Below are 15,440 nucleotides of genomic sequence, written 5' to 3'. Positions count from 1 at the left end.
AGGGCCACTATCGGACAGAACAAGATCTCAGTGTGCAACTTTTCTCCACATGCTGTACTTTGAGTCTAGACTGGAACCATCTTCTCCCTCAGGACCCCCAACACATTCTATCCAACTAAACCACACTGCTTCCTTTAGGCAGAGAGAGCTCAGTGCTCCACTACGGGCAGAAGGCCCAGGGTCCTGCCTGTAATGTATAAAGCCGCCTGCCTCTCCAGTTACAGGAATTTCCGGCCTCCCAACCACTTGTCAATCTGCGCTCCACCCTACTCTTCTGTTATAGGAATTTCCTGCCTCCCCATCACCTGTCGATCTGCGCTCTGCCCACCTCTTACATTACAGGAATTTCCAGCTTACCCTGTCGCCATTTTCCTGCTTCCCACATTACGTCCTAACATGCTATTGGTTCATCAGTCAGCTTGCAAGAATTCTCCTCCACTATTGGTTCCTTCCAGCCCGCGAGATTCCAATATCTGGGAGAAGCCACACACCATCTTTCTCTTTTTCTCCTTCTTTTTGCCCTGAGCGGACATGTTAATCGTCCGCATAAATAAAGTCTCTTGCCTGAGACCTTGTGTCTGTGGAGCATTTTTTCTGGGAGTTATTGGCGAGCCGCAACTGAGACAAGTGAGCGAGCAGTAGTTCAGCAGGACTGCGCAGCGGCAACTACTGCCGCGGGTCCCAAGTTGAGCTGCATTTTTCCCCTTACACTGCCTCTGCTACCTTCTGGATTCAGTTCTACAGGCAGCCTCACCTCCACTCTGCGAGGGACATACTGAACTGCTCAGAGCTCCCCAAGTCTGCCATGGCCCTATCTCTACCCGCCAGGTCTGCATGTGTCTCCCCAAGTGCCTGGTGTCTCAGATTCTAGCCCTCCTTTTGGAAATCACACCCTTCAGTTTCTCTCCAGCCCTAGCAGTACTGCCTTAGACTTTGCTACAGAGGGAGGGTGGCAGGGGAGAGTGCCATAGTGGTATCCCGCCAACCATATACCCACTGGATGACATCTTATCTTACCATGATAGCTATCGCACACTTACCATGTAGATAGATTTATTTAATCTCCATAACCTTATAAGGCAAATGCTGTTCTCTCTCACACCGCAAATGAGAAACTACAGAGGGCAGAAGTACCACCCACAGACAAACAAGCTGAGACAGAATGACCTGATGAAAGTTAGTGACTAGGATCAAAAGATTAAAAAAACAAGGGTTTTACAGTGAGGGACCTGGCCCAGTCCTTGAGACCAGGGGCACACGGCCTCCGTCTACAGCAGCAACCAGAGCAATCCAACACCATGTGAGGGTGACCACACAGAGTGCAGCTTGAGAAGTGTAGATCTATGGAAGACTCAAACCATTAAGGGCTCCACCGAGTGAGGGGAGGTGCACTGGAGCTAACAGAAAACCACAAGGCACCTGGAAAACACTGCCCAATCGGAGCAATGGGGGAAACTAAACCGGGCTTGTTTTCTTGTCCTACTAATGCTGGGAAACATACAATTATTAGATCCAATGGATTTTTATGAGAAACCTGAAACATCATAAACTAGTTACTGAAAGTTCACGAAGCCCAAAGTCACATGATTTCAAACGCCAATTCACATGGCGTCGACACTCCATGAGCGCTTTCTGCAGTGAGCGCCAATGGCCCAGAGATGAAAAGCAGAGAAAGCGTGTCCTCCACAACCCTCCAACTGCTGTGGACTGTACATAAAGCTCTAAATAAAGCTGGGCCTGGCAGAGGTTCCAGAGAGCTATCTAAATCAGGCACCATTTCACGTCAGTTTCACTAATGGAAACTGCTCTTGCTTTTAATTATCAGCCATGAAATTACATTCACTTTGACCCAGTTTTCATCAATTTGGAAAAGTCAAGCATAAGAAAATGTTTGTATGTTTTTGAAAATCAAAAGAGATCCCAGACAAGTGCCAACTGTAACAGCAGCAGCCCCGAAGGCAGGCTTGCGGCCAGCTCCAGGAGGTGAGGGAGGGCAGCGGCCTGGGCAGCCCAGCCTCGCGCCAGTTCTTTTTTTTTTTTTTTATTTTTTATTTTATTGTAAACAAATGGGATACATGTTGTTTCTCTGTTTGTACATGGCGTAAAGGCATACCATTTGTGTAATCATAACTCGCACCAGTTCTTGGTTAGGTAACAAGCACCTTCACATGACTCTGGGGCAGGCAGCCGCTGCCCGCGTCTCAACAGGACTGACCCAAGGTTCAGAGGCACCCGAGACCACCACAGTCCCACCAGCTGGGCCTCGGCTCAAGCCCTCCTTCCTTCTGAGAGGCGTCTCCTACTGGCCTCAGCTGCCCACCTACTGAGACTCCTCGTTGCCCCAGCTCCTCTTCCTGCGCTTCTACAACAGAAAAGCTACTAAGACAGAGACAAAGCCCACGTGGGGACAGCAGGAAGTGAGCGACGAGAAGCTGCAAGGCAGGCCCCCCCTCTGGATTCAGACGCTTCACCCCTAGCAGTGAATCCTGGTGACAGGCTGTGCCAAGAGCAGCCAAATGACAGGAGCGGTCGTGGTGAGGAAGACGCCAGGCCATGTGGGAATTCTCAAGTGGCCCCTGGGTAACAAGGCTTCTCCAGGGGACACCAAGGAGTCCAACCCAAGGGAGGCCTGGGGTGCCCTCTCACCCCACAGGCAACCCCTCATTCGTGCCTATGTGGAATACTCTGCTGTAACCGCCAAACTCTCAGTGCCGGGAGGACAAAGGCCTGCTGCCGATGGTGCCCTTCCCCGTAGAGAACCTCAACTTCCACAATCGCTTTCGGTCAGTCCCGTAGGTCTTCCCTCAGATTATCAGCCTGAGGGTGGTTTAAGAGCCCAACAACCTCGCAAGTGGTGCCCAAGCAAGGGCAGTCCTGGGGCTGTCCTTCAGATCTCATGTTTGCCTAACTCCAGGCAAACAGAAGAGCTGGCTCAGAGAAGATGGGGCAGGGGGCCAGGTGTAGTGGCCATGCCTGTAATTCCAGCAGCTCCAGAGGCTGAGGCAGGAGGATCACGAGTTCAAGGCCGGTCTCAGCAACTTAGAGGCCCTAAGCCACTCAGCAAGACCCTGTGTCTAAATAAAATACAAACTAAGGCTGGGGATGTGGCTCAGTGGTCAAGTGTTCAAATTACTCAAAATCAAAGAAATGCAAATTAAAATGAGGTTACTAAACTGACACAGTGGTACATGCCTATACCCGCAAACATACTGAAGCAGTAGAGACCCAAGGACACAGATTCAACTGTAGCAGGGGGAATTTTACTCAAGTAAAACCAAGCTACAAGAGTTGGTTCTAAGGGCTGGGGAGATAGCTCAGTCGGTAGAGTGCTTGTGTTGTAAGCACAAGGCCCTGGGTTCGATCCCCAGCACCACAAAAAAAAAAAAAAAAAGAGTTGGTTCTAAACATAAAAATTCTTTCTGTGAGAACAGTTAGAAAATACTATTTATATGCATACGTCCACACACCACCACCCAAACATGTTTAAACTGTGTTTCCAGATACAACAATAAATACATGTTTTTAAAGTCTCAAGTCCATCTCAGCCTCCATATCAAACCCGACACATCCTGGAAATCACATTAGTTCACATGGACCCGTCACATCATTTCCCAGCTGCACAGGACAGACAGAACGGCTTGTTCTGACCAGTGCCTGACAAGCTGTCTGCCACACAGGCTGCAGAGCAGAACCCTGGGCAGATGCGGTTTTGTACTGGTGACCCTGCATCTTCAAGCCTGACCCAACAGATAGTGGGTGGGTATGCGTGACCCTGGAGAAACGCCGAGCACCTGGATGCAACTCACACCATCCTGGATCCCACCTGACAGGAGCGATGCGGTCCAGCCCTGAACTGCACTGTCCTGGTAGGTGGGAAACGCACCACGGTGGCCTTCGCCTGCACTCCCTTGCCAGGGGTGCGGGTGGGCATCTTTTCCTATCCTCCAATCTGCTCACACAACTTCTGGGAGAACTGCCTACTCATAACTGGTAGGCTCGGTTCTTCTCATTACTACTCTTGCCATGATTTTCCTAACAACCCTTGCATGTTGGTTGGTGCACTGAATTTATGTACAGTTTGAAAGAAACAACACCTTTACCAGGCTGAGTTACCCAATCTAAAACAAGGGATGTCTTTCTCTTTAGTCAAGTCTACTTTGATACTTACACAAATATATTCAGCTTTCCAATACAGGGGTGGGACATTTCCTTCTAAATCGATCCCTACATGATTATATTTTTAAGTGGCTATTTTATATGCAGTCATTTCTTTCACAATAGGTTTTACATAGCTATGATATAGAAATACAAAGGCTATTAACTTGTTCACATTACTTGCTGCTACCCTACTGAATTGTCACTTGAATCTGTATAGGTTTTTACCTGGTTTTCTCAGATTTTCCAAGTTTTACATCTTCTTTGTTCCAAGGCTTATGGATTTGATATATTGTCAGTTAACGGAATTCTCATCTTTCAAAACTTACACTTATATTAAGACTTCAGGTTTTTATATATTATTTCAATTTTAGATGATTAGAATCTGCACAAAACCCTGCTGGGCTGCACAGGCTCACCTTCATCTAAACAATCACAGCCCATTCCAGCATTTTCCGGCTTCCTAGAGACCCCTGTGCTGACCTCAATGATGCTACCCGGCCAGAGCCCCAGCACCACTTGGCCTATACAAAAAGGAAGCAAACCTGAGCAGAGTCCACTCAGAACCTTGGGCAGGGAGTCCCATTAGGCACCACCATCCACCTTCTCTGTCCTCTCCTGCCCTCTCCCACATATCCTCCTACGAGCCTATTTTTTACAGGGCTGAGAGGGAAGAGTTTCAAAAAACTCATCATATGGCAAAAAATTATAAAACTACCAAGACTGAAGCTAGAGAAATTAAACTCTTACTGTGAGCCCAGACGGACGGCACTGCAAAACAAAGCCTGGAGGTAAACTGCCTGCAGGACCCGAGATGAGTAGTCCAGAAGAACAGTACCTTCTCTTTCTTGGCGAGACTCATCATTTTGCCAAGATCCTCCACATCCACAACAGGACTCAGGCCCCCGTGGTCGTCAGCACCAAACTCTTCCTCGCTGCTGCTCTCACACGGCTCTTCCTCCTGGAAGAAAAACGCTCTAGAAATACTTTGTTTAGAAAAAGTAGGGGATACACCGTTCAAAGTGACAGAGGCAATCTCCCTCACACTCCCTCCCGCAAAGAGATCACAGTCTTTACATCTTTATTTAAAAAAAAAAAAAAAAAAATCCTGCCTTTGGCACAAGGCTGAGCACTGTGAAGAGGCCACAAGAACAGCGCCCGCCCCCACAAAGGCGTGAGCAGCACAGCTGTCAGAGAAGCCCTGCCAGCCCAGGCTACTGGTGGGGAGCTGGGGGCACTGCCAATGCAAGGACAAGGAAGTGGAGGAAACGGGCACCACTCTCAGGAAAACTTTGTGGACGGGGTTCGCACCCCCAGAAAGAAATGTGCTGAGCACCTACTGTGCGCCCACCACACAGTGCTCTGCACAGAACCTGCGACCACTTAGGAGGCAGAGGTGTTTGGGCCTTCACCAATGAGGACAGGAAGGGCCAGAGATGCTGGTGAGTGGCGGGCGCAGCACAGCCTTCACCCTTCTCCAGGGAGAATCCAGGATGAACAGGAGGAAGGAGATGAAGCAGCTGCCTCCATAAACAGCAGGCACACTCTGTAACTCAAGGACCATTTTAGAGCTGGGAGACACAAGGCTGCCAACCTTCGTGTGCTGGTCAAAACGCTCAGAGAATAGTGGGGACGCCACACCTGTAGTCACGTGGCATGGACCAAGCCCTCAACACAAAACAGTTCCTCTTCAAAGTGGTTCCTTGCCTGTCCCAGGGGTGCCGCCACTGTGGACGCCCTTACTGCCTCCTACCTAAAACCAAGCCTGAGGTTCAGAAGCAGGGCTGTGGCTGGCTCGCTAGTACACCTTCTGCTTCGTCAATAAAGGGGTAGGCAAAGTCATTTTTGCCTTTCTTCTTCATGACAAAATGGAGTCATGCACCACAAAATGACATTCAGTCAGCAGTGACCACACAGACGGCGGATGTCCTATGAGATCATCGTGCCTAGTGAGGTCACAGCCCTCTAAGTGCGTTCTATGGTGCCTCGACAAGGGACCACACTCCTCAGAACCTGCCCTTTCCCTGAGCAGCACAGGGCTACAGGCTGCACCTGAAGGGAGGGTCTTGGAGGAGTTCGACTTACCTCAGGGGCAGGGGATGCAGCTCAGTGGTAGAGTGCTTACCTATAACACAAGAGCCCTGGGTTCCATCCCCAGCATCCGGGGAAAAAGAGACACCTTCAACTTATCCCGGCCTAACTTCAACAGAAAAAAATCTTCAGGTGGAGGCCACCCTCATCTCCCACTCATGCACAAACTCTCAAGAACGCAGACGAGAAGGGCACGTGAAATGCACCTGCTAACCATTTGTCGGTCAGCCAGTTCTAGTCCAGCGTCTCACAGCCAGTGTCTGAACACACATTGTGTGTATGCTGCACTCACCCTAGGTGTGACAAGCGTCAGTACTGCCCATGTGTCCTGTGTTTCCACCTCTCCTGCCTGCCTAACAGGTTTCAGAATCTTGGATACGAGCGAGACATCAGGGATCACCTCATCTTATCCTAAGTCAGAGGTCAGTAAATGTTTTCCACAAAGGGCCAAACAGCAAACACTTCTGATCCTGCAGGATGTACACGCTCCATCTCAACCAAGAAGTTGTGCCCCTCTTAACATAAAAGCAGCTACAACGACATGTACATGAGTCAGCATGGCTATGTTACCCAGCACTTTATTTTTTAAAAAACTTAAAAAAAAAAAACCAGGCATCAGGTTGGATTTGGCCCTGTCTTAGACACTCCTCTATGAATTCTTTTTTTTTTTTTCCTTTTTTTTTTTTTTTTTTGCAGTGCTGGGGATTGAACCCAGGGCTTTGTGCTTACGAGGCAAGCACTCTACCAACTGAGCTATATCCCTAGCCTTCTATGAATTCTTAAGAGGCTCAGATTTGAGCAAAAATTATCAGGCCAGGAATTAACTGCCTCCAAGTGAACCCATGTCATCTTCACATAAAAACTAATCACCACCACCATTAACTTGTCTCTGTGACCTTGGGAAAGCTTACAAGTTCTCTTCCATGAACACGAAACACAGTTCATGTGAGACATGAGGGCTAGAAACATGACGCAATCCCCTACTCCTCAAAGGTTCTAATCCAGTAAAAGGAACACAGGGACACACACACTGTGAAGTGGTAAGGCTTCAGTGAAAGAACCCAGGAACACAGGAGTCACAGAGCTTCCTTGAATCCACCAAAGGCTGCCTGAACCAGAAGGCGCCTGGGCCAGATGTCAGGGATAATAAACTGGCCTGGCCAGGGAAGACAAGTAAAAAGCTGTCAGAGATGAACACAGGGCTTTGGCTGCAAGGTATCCCCCAAATGCTCATGTGCGACACAACGCAGGAATGTTCAGGGGAAATGACTGGATTGTGAGAGTTGTGACCTAATCTAGTCACTGGTAAGAATTAACTGAGTGGTGACTGCAGGTGGGTTGGGCGTGGCTGGAAGAGGTGGGTCCCTGGGGGTGTGCCTTTGGGTCCCTGGGAGTGGGGCTCTCTCTGCTTCCTGGTCAATGTCCTGACCGTTTTCCTCTACCATGCCCTTCCACCCAGATGTTCTGCCTCACCTCAGGCCCATAGTAATGAAGTTGGTCAACTGTGCACTAAACCTCTGAAACTGAACCAAACTTTTCCTCCTCTACATTACTCTTGTCACATCTTTTGGTCAGAGTAACAAAAAAGTTAACTAAAACAGGGAGGAAGGTGTGCTCAGACCACACTGGATCTTACACATCCCAGAAGAAGAAGCTTCTAAAGTGGTCTAAGTAGAGAAATAACACAGATCTGCACTGTAGTCTGGGAACACAGAAGGTAATTTAAGGGAGACAGGACTGTGAGCAGGAATAACCAGGAACAATGTACTGTAATACTCTAGGGGGAGAAGATGCTGGCCTGAGTCAAGGAGTAACAGGAGAAGAGAAGACTGGGCATTCAAAGTCACCTGTCCTGCAGTACATACCTGGATCACCAAGGAGACCAGTGTGACTAGACTTGGTGAGAAAGGGACAGAACAACAGGATGAGAGTGGAGCAATTGCAGAGTCAGATTAGGTGCTAAGGTCAGGCTGAGGAATGGGGGCTTTTATTAACACAGCATTAGGAAATCAGATAATACTTCTGATTTGTACTTTTAAGATTGCCCTGAATGTTGGGTAAAGAACGAATGCAAAGAAGACAGGAAGGAGAGGAGACCTATGTTAGTCTAGTCAAGAAATGGGGCTTGCACTTGCAGGTGAGCAGCAGAGATGGAGGGAAATGGATGGACTTGAGATAGTGTAGGTCAGAGGTCACTACCGCCCACAGGCCAATCTAGCCATCATCAAGCCAAACCTCAACATTATCAGTTACACATCACGTATGGTTGTTTTCTTGATTGATAGCAGAGCTGGCAGGGCAAACCACATGGCACACCAAGCTGAAAACATTAGTTGGTCCTCTACAAAGATTTGCTGTCCCTTGTTTTAGACAGAGAACCAAACCGACTCACTCAGAAATTAAATGCAGAATTTAAATGCAGGAAGGAGTCGAGCAAGGCTCTTAGATTTCCTTTCAAAGCAACTGAGACAGTGGTTTTGTCTCCTGAGATAGCAAACACTAGGGAGGAACAGACTGGGAGAGTAGAAATGGAAAACTCCACTTGGATCTGTGAAGTGTGAAATATTTCAGACATGTAAGCACAGATTTTAATAAGGGAACAGCACATGTGAGAACAGAATCTGGGATAAACCTCAGAGCTGATAATACACATGTGGGAATAACTGGTTCACAGACTGAAGCCATGACACTGGGTAACATCGTCTGGGAAGAGACTGTCAAGGACACGACCCAGCACCCAGCCCTGAATCACTCCAACACGCAGAGGTTAGATGAAGAAAGGCGGCCTCAAGTAAAAATGGAGAAACCATGAGCCCGATGCCATGAAGGTCAAGCAGAGAGTGCCCCAAAGAAGGGCGCTCTGCCAGGTGCCCCAAGACCCAAGGAAGATGGCGACAGAGACCGATAGGCCCAACGGCACCAAGTCCTGCGGGTGCAGAGCCAGAGACATGGCAGAGTGCACACCTTCAACAACTGTCCAGCAGAAGACACTAAAAGTGGACAATGGAATGTTTTAGAGACATTCAAATGTACCACTGATCCAGAGACCAAGTATGAACTGAAAAGGGAATCCCAGGGGGTAAGAGATGGCCCGAGACCTGGCTGCAATGTGGAGACTGCTGACAGCTGTTGGGGACAGGGGAAGAAAAGAGTCAAGGACCTGCTACAAGGAGTCTAACAGAAGAGCAGAGGCAAAAGCCACAACCCAGAAGGCTGAATCCTTCACATAAACCAGAAATAAATAGCAAAAACAAACCCTGAAGGGGAAAAGAACCCGATTTCACAGTTACTACACTAGAACATTCAAAATTCCTACTTTTCAGCAACAAAAAAATTATAAATGAAAAAAAAAAAAATGTAAGGCCCCTTCACAGGAGACATTAACCAAAACTATCTGCTGTTTGAATGTTTGTGCTGCAAACTGAATTCTACTGCAACCCTGCTGGGAGCAGGGACCCTTTGGGAGGTGTTTAGATCAATGCCACACAAAAAGAGATTGGGGAATGGATTCACTCTCGTCCCCTTCCACCATCTAGCACTAAGGGTCAGCAAGAAGACCTTCACCAGAACCCACATACCAGTTTGACCTTGGACTTTCCACTCTCCGGAACTGTTGGGAAAATTTCTATTTCTAATAAATTACCCCATCTCAAGTATTCTGTTACAGAAGCACAAAACAGACTGAGACACCATCCCTGAGGAAGCATAGATGGGATTTAACTGTCTTAAATATGCTCAAAAACTAAAAGAAATAACAATGTTTTAACAAATAGAGAATAATAACACAAAGATAGAAACTATTAAAGCAAAATTTTGAGCTGAAAAGTACAAAAATTGAACTGAAAAATTCATTACAAGGTTTCAATAGGAGATTTGAACAGGTAAAAGAATCCACAAATGTGATAGGTCAGCTGAAACAGAGTCTGGGACACCTGCAAGATGGTAATCCCAGAAGGAAGGGGGATCGAAGCAGAAAGAATCCATTAAAAAAAATTGAAAACTTACCACATTTGAGAAAGACATGAATCTAGACATCAAAAAGCTAGACCATCGCCAAGATAGGAATCAAAATGGCATGCAAGAAGAAAATCAATTAAACACAAATGAGAGGGCTGAGGGTGTAGCTCAGTGGTAAAGCATTTGCCTAGCACACGCAAGGCCCTGAGTTTCATCTCCAGCACCACCAAACACAAACACACACACACACACACACACACAAATGAAGGCAATAATGAAGAGTGAGAAACAAAAATACGTAACACTCACAGAAAACATGGCAAAATGACAGAAGTGCTTCCTTAACAGTAATTATTTTAAATGGAAATGAATTAAACCCTCCAATTAAAAAGCAAAAGTAGCCAGAATGGAAGAAAAAAAGAAAAAAGGCATGAACCAACTCTATGTTACATGCAAGAGACCAGCTTTAGACCCACAGATACAAACAGGTTACGAGTGAAAAAAAAATGGAAAAATACAATCCATGCAAATAGTAACCAAAAAGTTCTGGGGTGATTATCAGACAAAACAGACTTTAAGCCAAATATGCTACAAGAAACAAAGGCCATCATATGTCAACAAGTTAATCCACAGGAAGACATAACAATTATAAACATACATGCATCTCTCAAGAAGACCCAAAATATATGAAGCAAAACTTGACAAAATTGACAGGTGAAATACAGTTTTACAATAACAGCTGGAAACTTTAATACTGCACTTTCAATAATGGACAGAAGAACTGGGAAGATTAATTAAGATACAGGGCTGGGGCTCAAGGCCTAGCATGCATGAAGCCCTGGGTTCCATCTCTAGCACAACGAATTAATAGTGATGATAATAACCACAGAAAGGGCACAGAGGCTGAGGCAACACCGTAAGGCAAAGAGACCTGACACACAGAACATCCCACCAAGGAGAACAGAGCACACGTTTCCAGGTCCACATGGAACACTCTCCAGGGCAGATCATGTATCAGAGCACAAAACAAGTCTCAATAAATTCTAAAAGATCACAAGTAGTCAGAGTATTTTCCCTGATCAATACAGATGGAATTCAATAGCACTGAAAGAGATAAGATACTTAGGGGAAAAAATTCACCAAGAAGGTGAAAGGCTTACACACTGAAAATTCAAAACACTGTTGAAAGAAGTTAAAGACCACCTAAATAAATGGAAGACACATTGTGTTCACAGACTGAGAGACGGATTACCAAGATGACAATGCTACCCAATACAAATTCAAATTCGACTCAATCACCCTATCAAAATCCTAACAATGGCTTGCTTTCTCTCCCCCTGACTCACTTTCTTTCTCCTCCTCACTTTCACACTCTTTCTTGCACGCACCCTTTCTCTTTCCTTTCTCTTTTCCTCTCATTTTCTCTCTTACCTGCAGGGAGACACTGTTTGCTTAATAAACTCCCTTATGTGGGGGAAAAAAAAAATCCTAACAATGTGTTTTGCAGAACTGGATTAAGTTGACCTTTGAATTCATATGCAATTTCAAGGAGCTCCAAACAGCCTCCAAGAACAATGCTGCCCGATTCACAGTTCCCAGTTTCAAAGCGCACTACACAGCAGTTATCAACACAGTGGGACACCTACATAAGCAATGCACACAGATCAATGGAGTAGCATAAAATGTTCAGAAATACACAAACCCACGACCAAGTGACATCTGACAAGGGTGCCAAGTCCACTCCATGGAGAAAGAAGTCCTCTCAACAAATGGTACTGGGACATCTGGCTAGCACATGCAAAAGACCAAATTTGGACGCTTACCTCACATCCTAAACATTTAACTGCTAATACTGCAAAAACATTTGAAGAAAACAGAGGGTGAATCTTCACTACCTTGGACTTAGCAAAAGGTTTACACACACACACACACACACACACACAACCACAAAACATAATAAACAGATAAAATGAACCTCATAGGAATGTAGAAGTTTTGCACATCAAAGAACAAGCTCAGAAAAGTGAAGAGAGAGCCGGGATGTGACTCAGTCAGAGCACTTGCCTAGCAGGCAAAAGGACCTGGGTTAGGACCCAACACCTAAAAAAATAAAATAAAAAGGAGGAGGAGGAGGAGGAGAGAGAGAGAAAAGAATACCTGGCAAGGTCAGCAGAGCACAGCAGGTGGACCAGAGAGGGAGGAGGGAGGGAAAGAAAAGGCCTGGCAAAGGAGACTGAGCAAAACGCCATGTGCGTGTACAGACACGGCACAACACCCCACCACTAAGGACAACTTCAAGGCACCAACAAAAACATGAATGAACAGCTAACCTCAAGAAAGAAAGCCTATCAAATGGGAGAAAGTGTCTGCAAATCTGAGAGGTGAAACTTCCCAGATAAAATCAAGACTCTCACAAAACTCAACAACAAAAAGACAAATGACCCGATTAAAAAGAGGGTCAAGACTTGAGTATACATTTCTCAAAGGAAGTCACAGCAGTGACAACAAGCACGTGGAAAAAGCTCGACATCCTAAGTCACGAGGGTAATGCCAGCCAAAACCACAGCAAGTGGGGGACAGCAGGTGAAAGTGGAGAACCAGCGGGGAGGCCTGGACACTGGAGCCCTCCCGTGCGGCAAGGAAGGACAGCCTGGTGCGCAGGCCCACCCGGCCTGCGGCAGGCAGCACATGCCCGCTGCGCTCCTCCCGTGCATGCACCAAGAGAACTGAAGACGTGCGGATGAACGCTCACGGCAGCGAGGGTCACCAGTCAGAAGGCAGAGTCGAGCCAACGACCAGCAGATGGAGGGCCAGCAAGAGGCGGCACTCTGGACTACTGGCCACAAGAGGAAGGAGACACCAGGACACTGACCCAGGAGATCCTGGGAAGACACAAAGGGGCACGCACTGCATGACACATTTATACAAAGCCACAGGAAAAGAAAGCAGATGGGGTGGCCACACTGCAGGAGAGGGGAGGCGACTATCTTAAGGGCAAGGGATTTTCTTTTTTTTTTTTTTTTTTTTTTGCAGTGCTGGGGATTGAACCCAGGGCCTTGTGCATGTGAGGCAGGCACTCTACCAACTGAGCCATATCCCCAGCCCAGGGATTTTCTTTACGATGCTGAAAAAGTTCTGGAACCAGTTGCAAGTAGTAGTCATCCAAGACTGTGAACACACCACATATCATTAGACTGTGTTCTTTAAAAGGGTTAATTTTACGTTACATGAATTCTACTTCAATAAAAAGGTTTTTGTTTTTGGGTGGGGGTTGTGTCTCAGTGGTAGAGCGCTCACCTAGCATGCAGGCGGCCCTGGATTCCATCCTCAGCACCACATAAAAATAAAATAGAGACATTGTGTCCACCCACAACTGAAACAAAAATATTAAAAAAAAAAAAGATTTTTGTTTTAATGTTAAGAGTTCACTGGAGGAAGGAAAAGCAAATTGAAGCAAAAAGACTAGCTGGAAAAAAAAGCAGAAAAATGGATCAGTGACTGAAGATGTGTAATAAACAAGATTTTGCTCTTTATTGCTTTTTCCATTGCTTAAACACAAATGATTCCAGAGTGTTTGTTTGCTTATGGGCAAAACTTAGCAGAGAGAGATGATGATGCAGGGAAGAGAGACACAATGCACAAAGGAACCCACTCCCTGACCCCACCACTGGGCCCAGACGCTGGTCTCTGAACCAGGGAAGATGGCAAAGATGGGGGCAGGGCACGCCCGAGCTCCCCTCTCAGGGTCTCACAAGAGACCTGGAGGAGGGGTGGGGGAAAGGGGTGAGGACCTCTAGGAGGGTGAGAAGGGGACCCACCAGGAGGGGAGGGAGGCTGCGGGTGCAGAGCTGAGCCTCTGGCCATGATCTGCAGGGCTCGGAAAGGCCACGGAGGTTCCAACCTGGCTTGTGGGCGGCCAACTGTTAGAAGGAGTCAGGGCGAGGCCAGCGAAGGTGCTCACCAGAGCACCAGGTCTACGCCAGGTGAGTGGGGAGCGAACCGAGGCGTTTCCACTCTCCAGCGAAAAAGGCTGAGAGCAAATGGGGCCCAGAGTGAGGTGGGTTCAGAGTTGGCCAAGGAGAAACCAAGGCCAGCGGCAGAACTGGCCATGGAGGTGTGAAGGCTGCAAGCCAGGGAGCGGGGCCACTCGCGCCACCACTCAGTCAAGAACAACAGGGGCAACAAAACACAGGTCAAGGTCTTGAGTTGCTTCTGGATGTACAAGTGACCAGGGGGCCAAAAGCAGCAGCTGTGGAGAGGACAGCAGGGACACGGCCTGCAGACACCAGTGTCAGAGGGACTGTGCATTCTGAGAATGATGAACGAAACCTTCGGAGTGTGAGGGAAGAAACAGTGAGTCAGCGTGACTTGAGATCTCCGTTTAAGTGACAATGGAATCGTTTATGTCACAGGATATGATCTGAGGAGTAAGACGGCTGGGACAATCTGACTCTCTGAGCCTCCATTTCCTAGCAATGCAGTGATGACGGGAGGGACAGGAAAGAGCCAACCCAATGTGCTAAACAGCAGCATGGGAGTCTGAGATCATCCACTGAACCCGAAGCCAACGAACTGGTTTCCGGGGCAGAGGTGATGTTCGCATCTCCAGAGGTGGAGGGAAGCAGCAGGCAATGTGTGGCAACGTACCTTGGTGTCCCCGTGACGCAAGGCGGCCCCAGGGTGAGGCGCTGGCTCCACGTCCTCAGAGCTGTGCTGCTTGGATTCGCACTTGCCACCACAGGACTTCTCTCCTCTCAGAAGAGCCTGCAGCCGGCAGACAAATCTGGTCTTCCAGGCTCTGAAGTCGGCTTCGATGCTGCCATGCTTGCTTCTGACCACATCGCAATCCCCGTCCCCTCGGGCCAGCACACGGCGAGCACCAAGCATCCAGAGCCACTTGTCAACATTCTTCCCAACCTGCAAGAAAAGAGAGAGATGGGCCAAACAGCATGATGAAGGCCGAAGGCCTTCAGACTGCCTCAGAGCCCAGGGCGTGTGGCGCTCACAGGGCTGCTGCTGCGGAAGAGGGAGCGGCAGGCCCTCCAAGTCCACTCTCGACCCAGAGAGGCCGCACTCACGTCATATTCTAACTCTCTGCATGAGCTCTGAACAAACAAATGATTTCAGTGGACAAAGTGCTAATAACAAAAAAGAAGTTAAAAACTGCCACTGTAAGTCCTGGTCAGAAGGAAATACTCATCAGCAAAACAAATTAGTTCCCAAAACATAACAAAACC

At 47.6% G+C, this 15,440-nt stretch overlaps 1 protein-coding gene across 4 annotated transcripts in view; it reads right to left on the bottom strand.

The window, feature by feature from the left end:
• LOC124970805 (S-adenosyl-L-methionine-dependent tRNA 4-demethylwyosine synthase TYW1-like) overlaps positions 1-15,440 on the bottom strand; it is a 149,782-nt gene that overhangs the window by 123,453 nt on the left and 10,889 nt on the right. For all 4 annotated transcript variants that reach the window (XM_047534411.1, XM_047534413.1, XM_047534414.1 and 1 more), the window contains exons 6-7: positions 14,851-15,120; positions 4,994-5,116 (exon numbers count right to left, since the gene is read on the bottom strand). In XM_047534411.1, coding sequence (XP_047390367.1) covers positions 4,994-5,116; positions 14,851-15,120 — 393 coding nt within the window. The remainder of the gene's footprint in view (positions 1-4,993; positions 5,117-14,850; positions 15,121-15,440) is intronic.

The sequence above is a fragment of the Sciurus carolinensis genome, chromosome 18 (genome assembly GCF_902686445.1).
Source record: "Sciurus carolinensis chromosome 18, mSciCar1.2, whole genome shotgun sequence".
NCBI classification, from domain to species: domain Eukaryota; kingdom Metazoa; phylum Chordata; class Mammalia; order Rodentia; family Sciuridae; genus Sciurus; species Sciurus carolinensis.
This window is presented reverse-complemented; position numbering and strand designations above follow the sequence as displayed.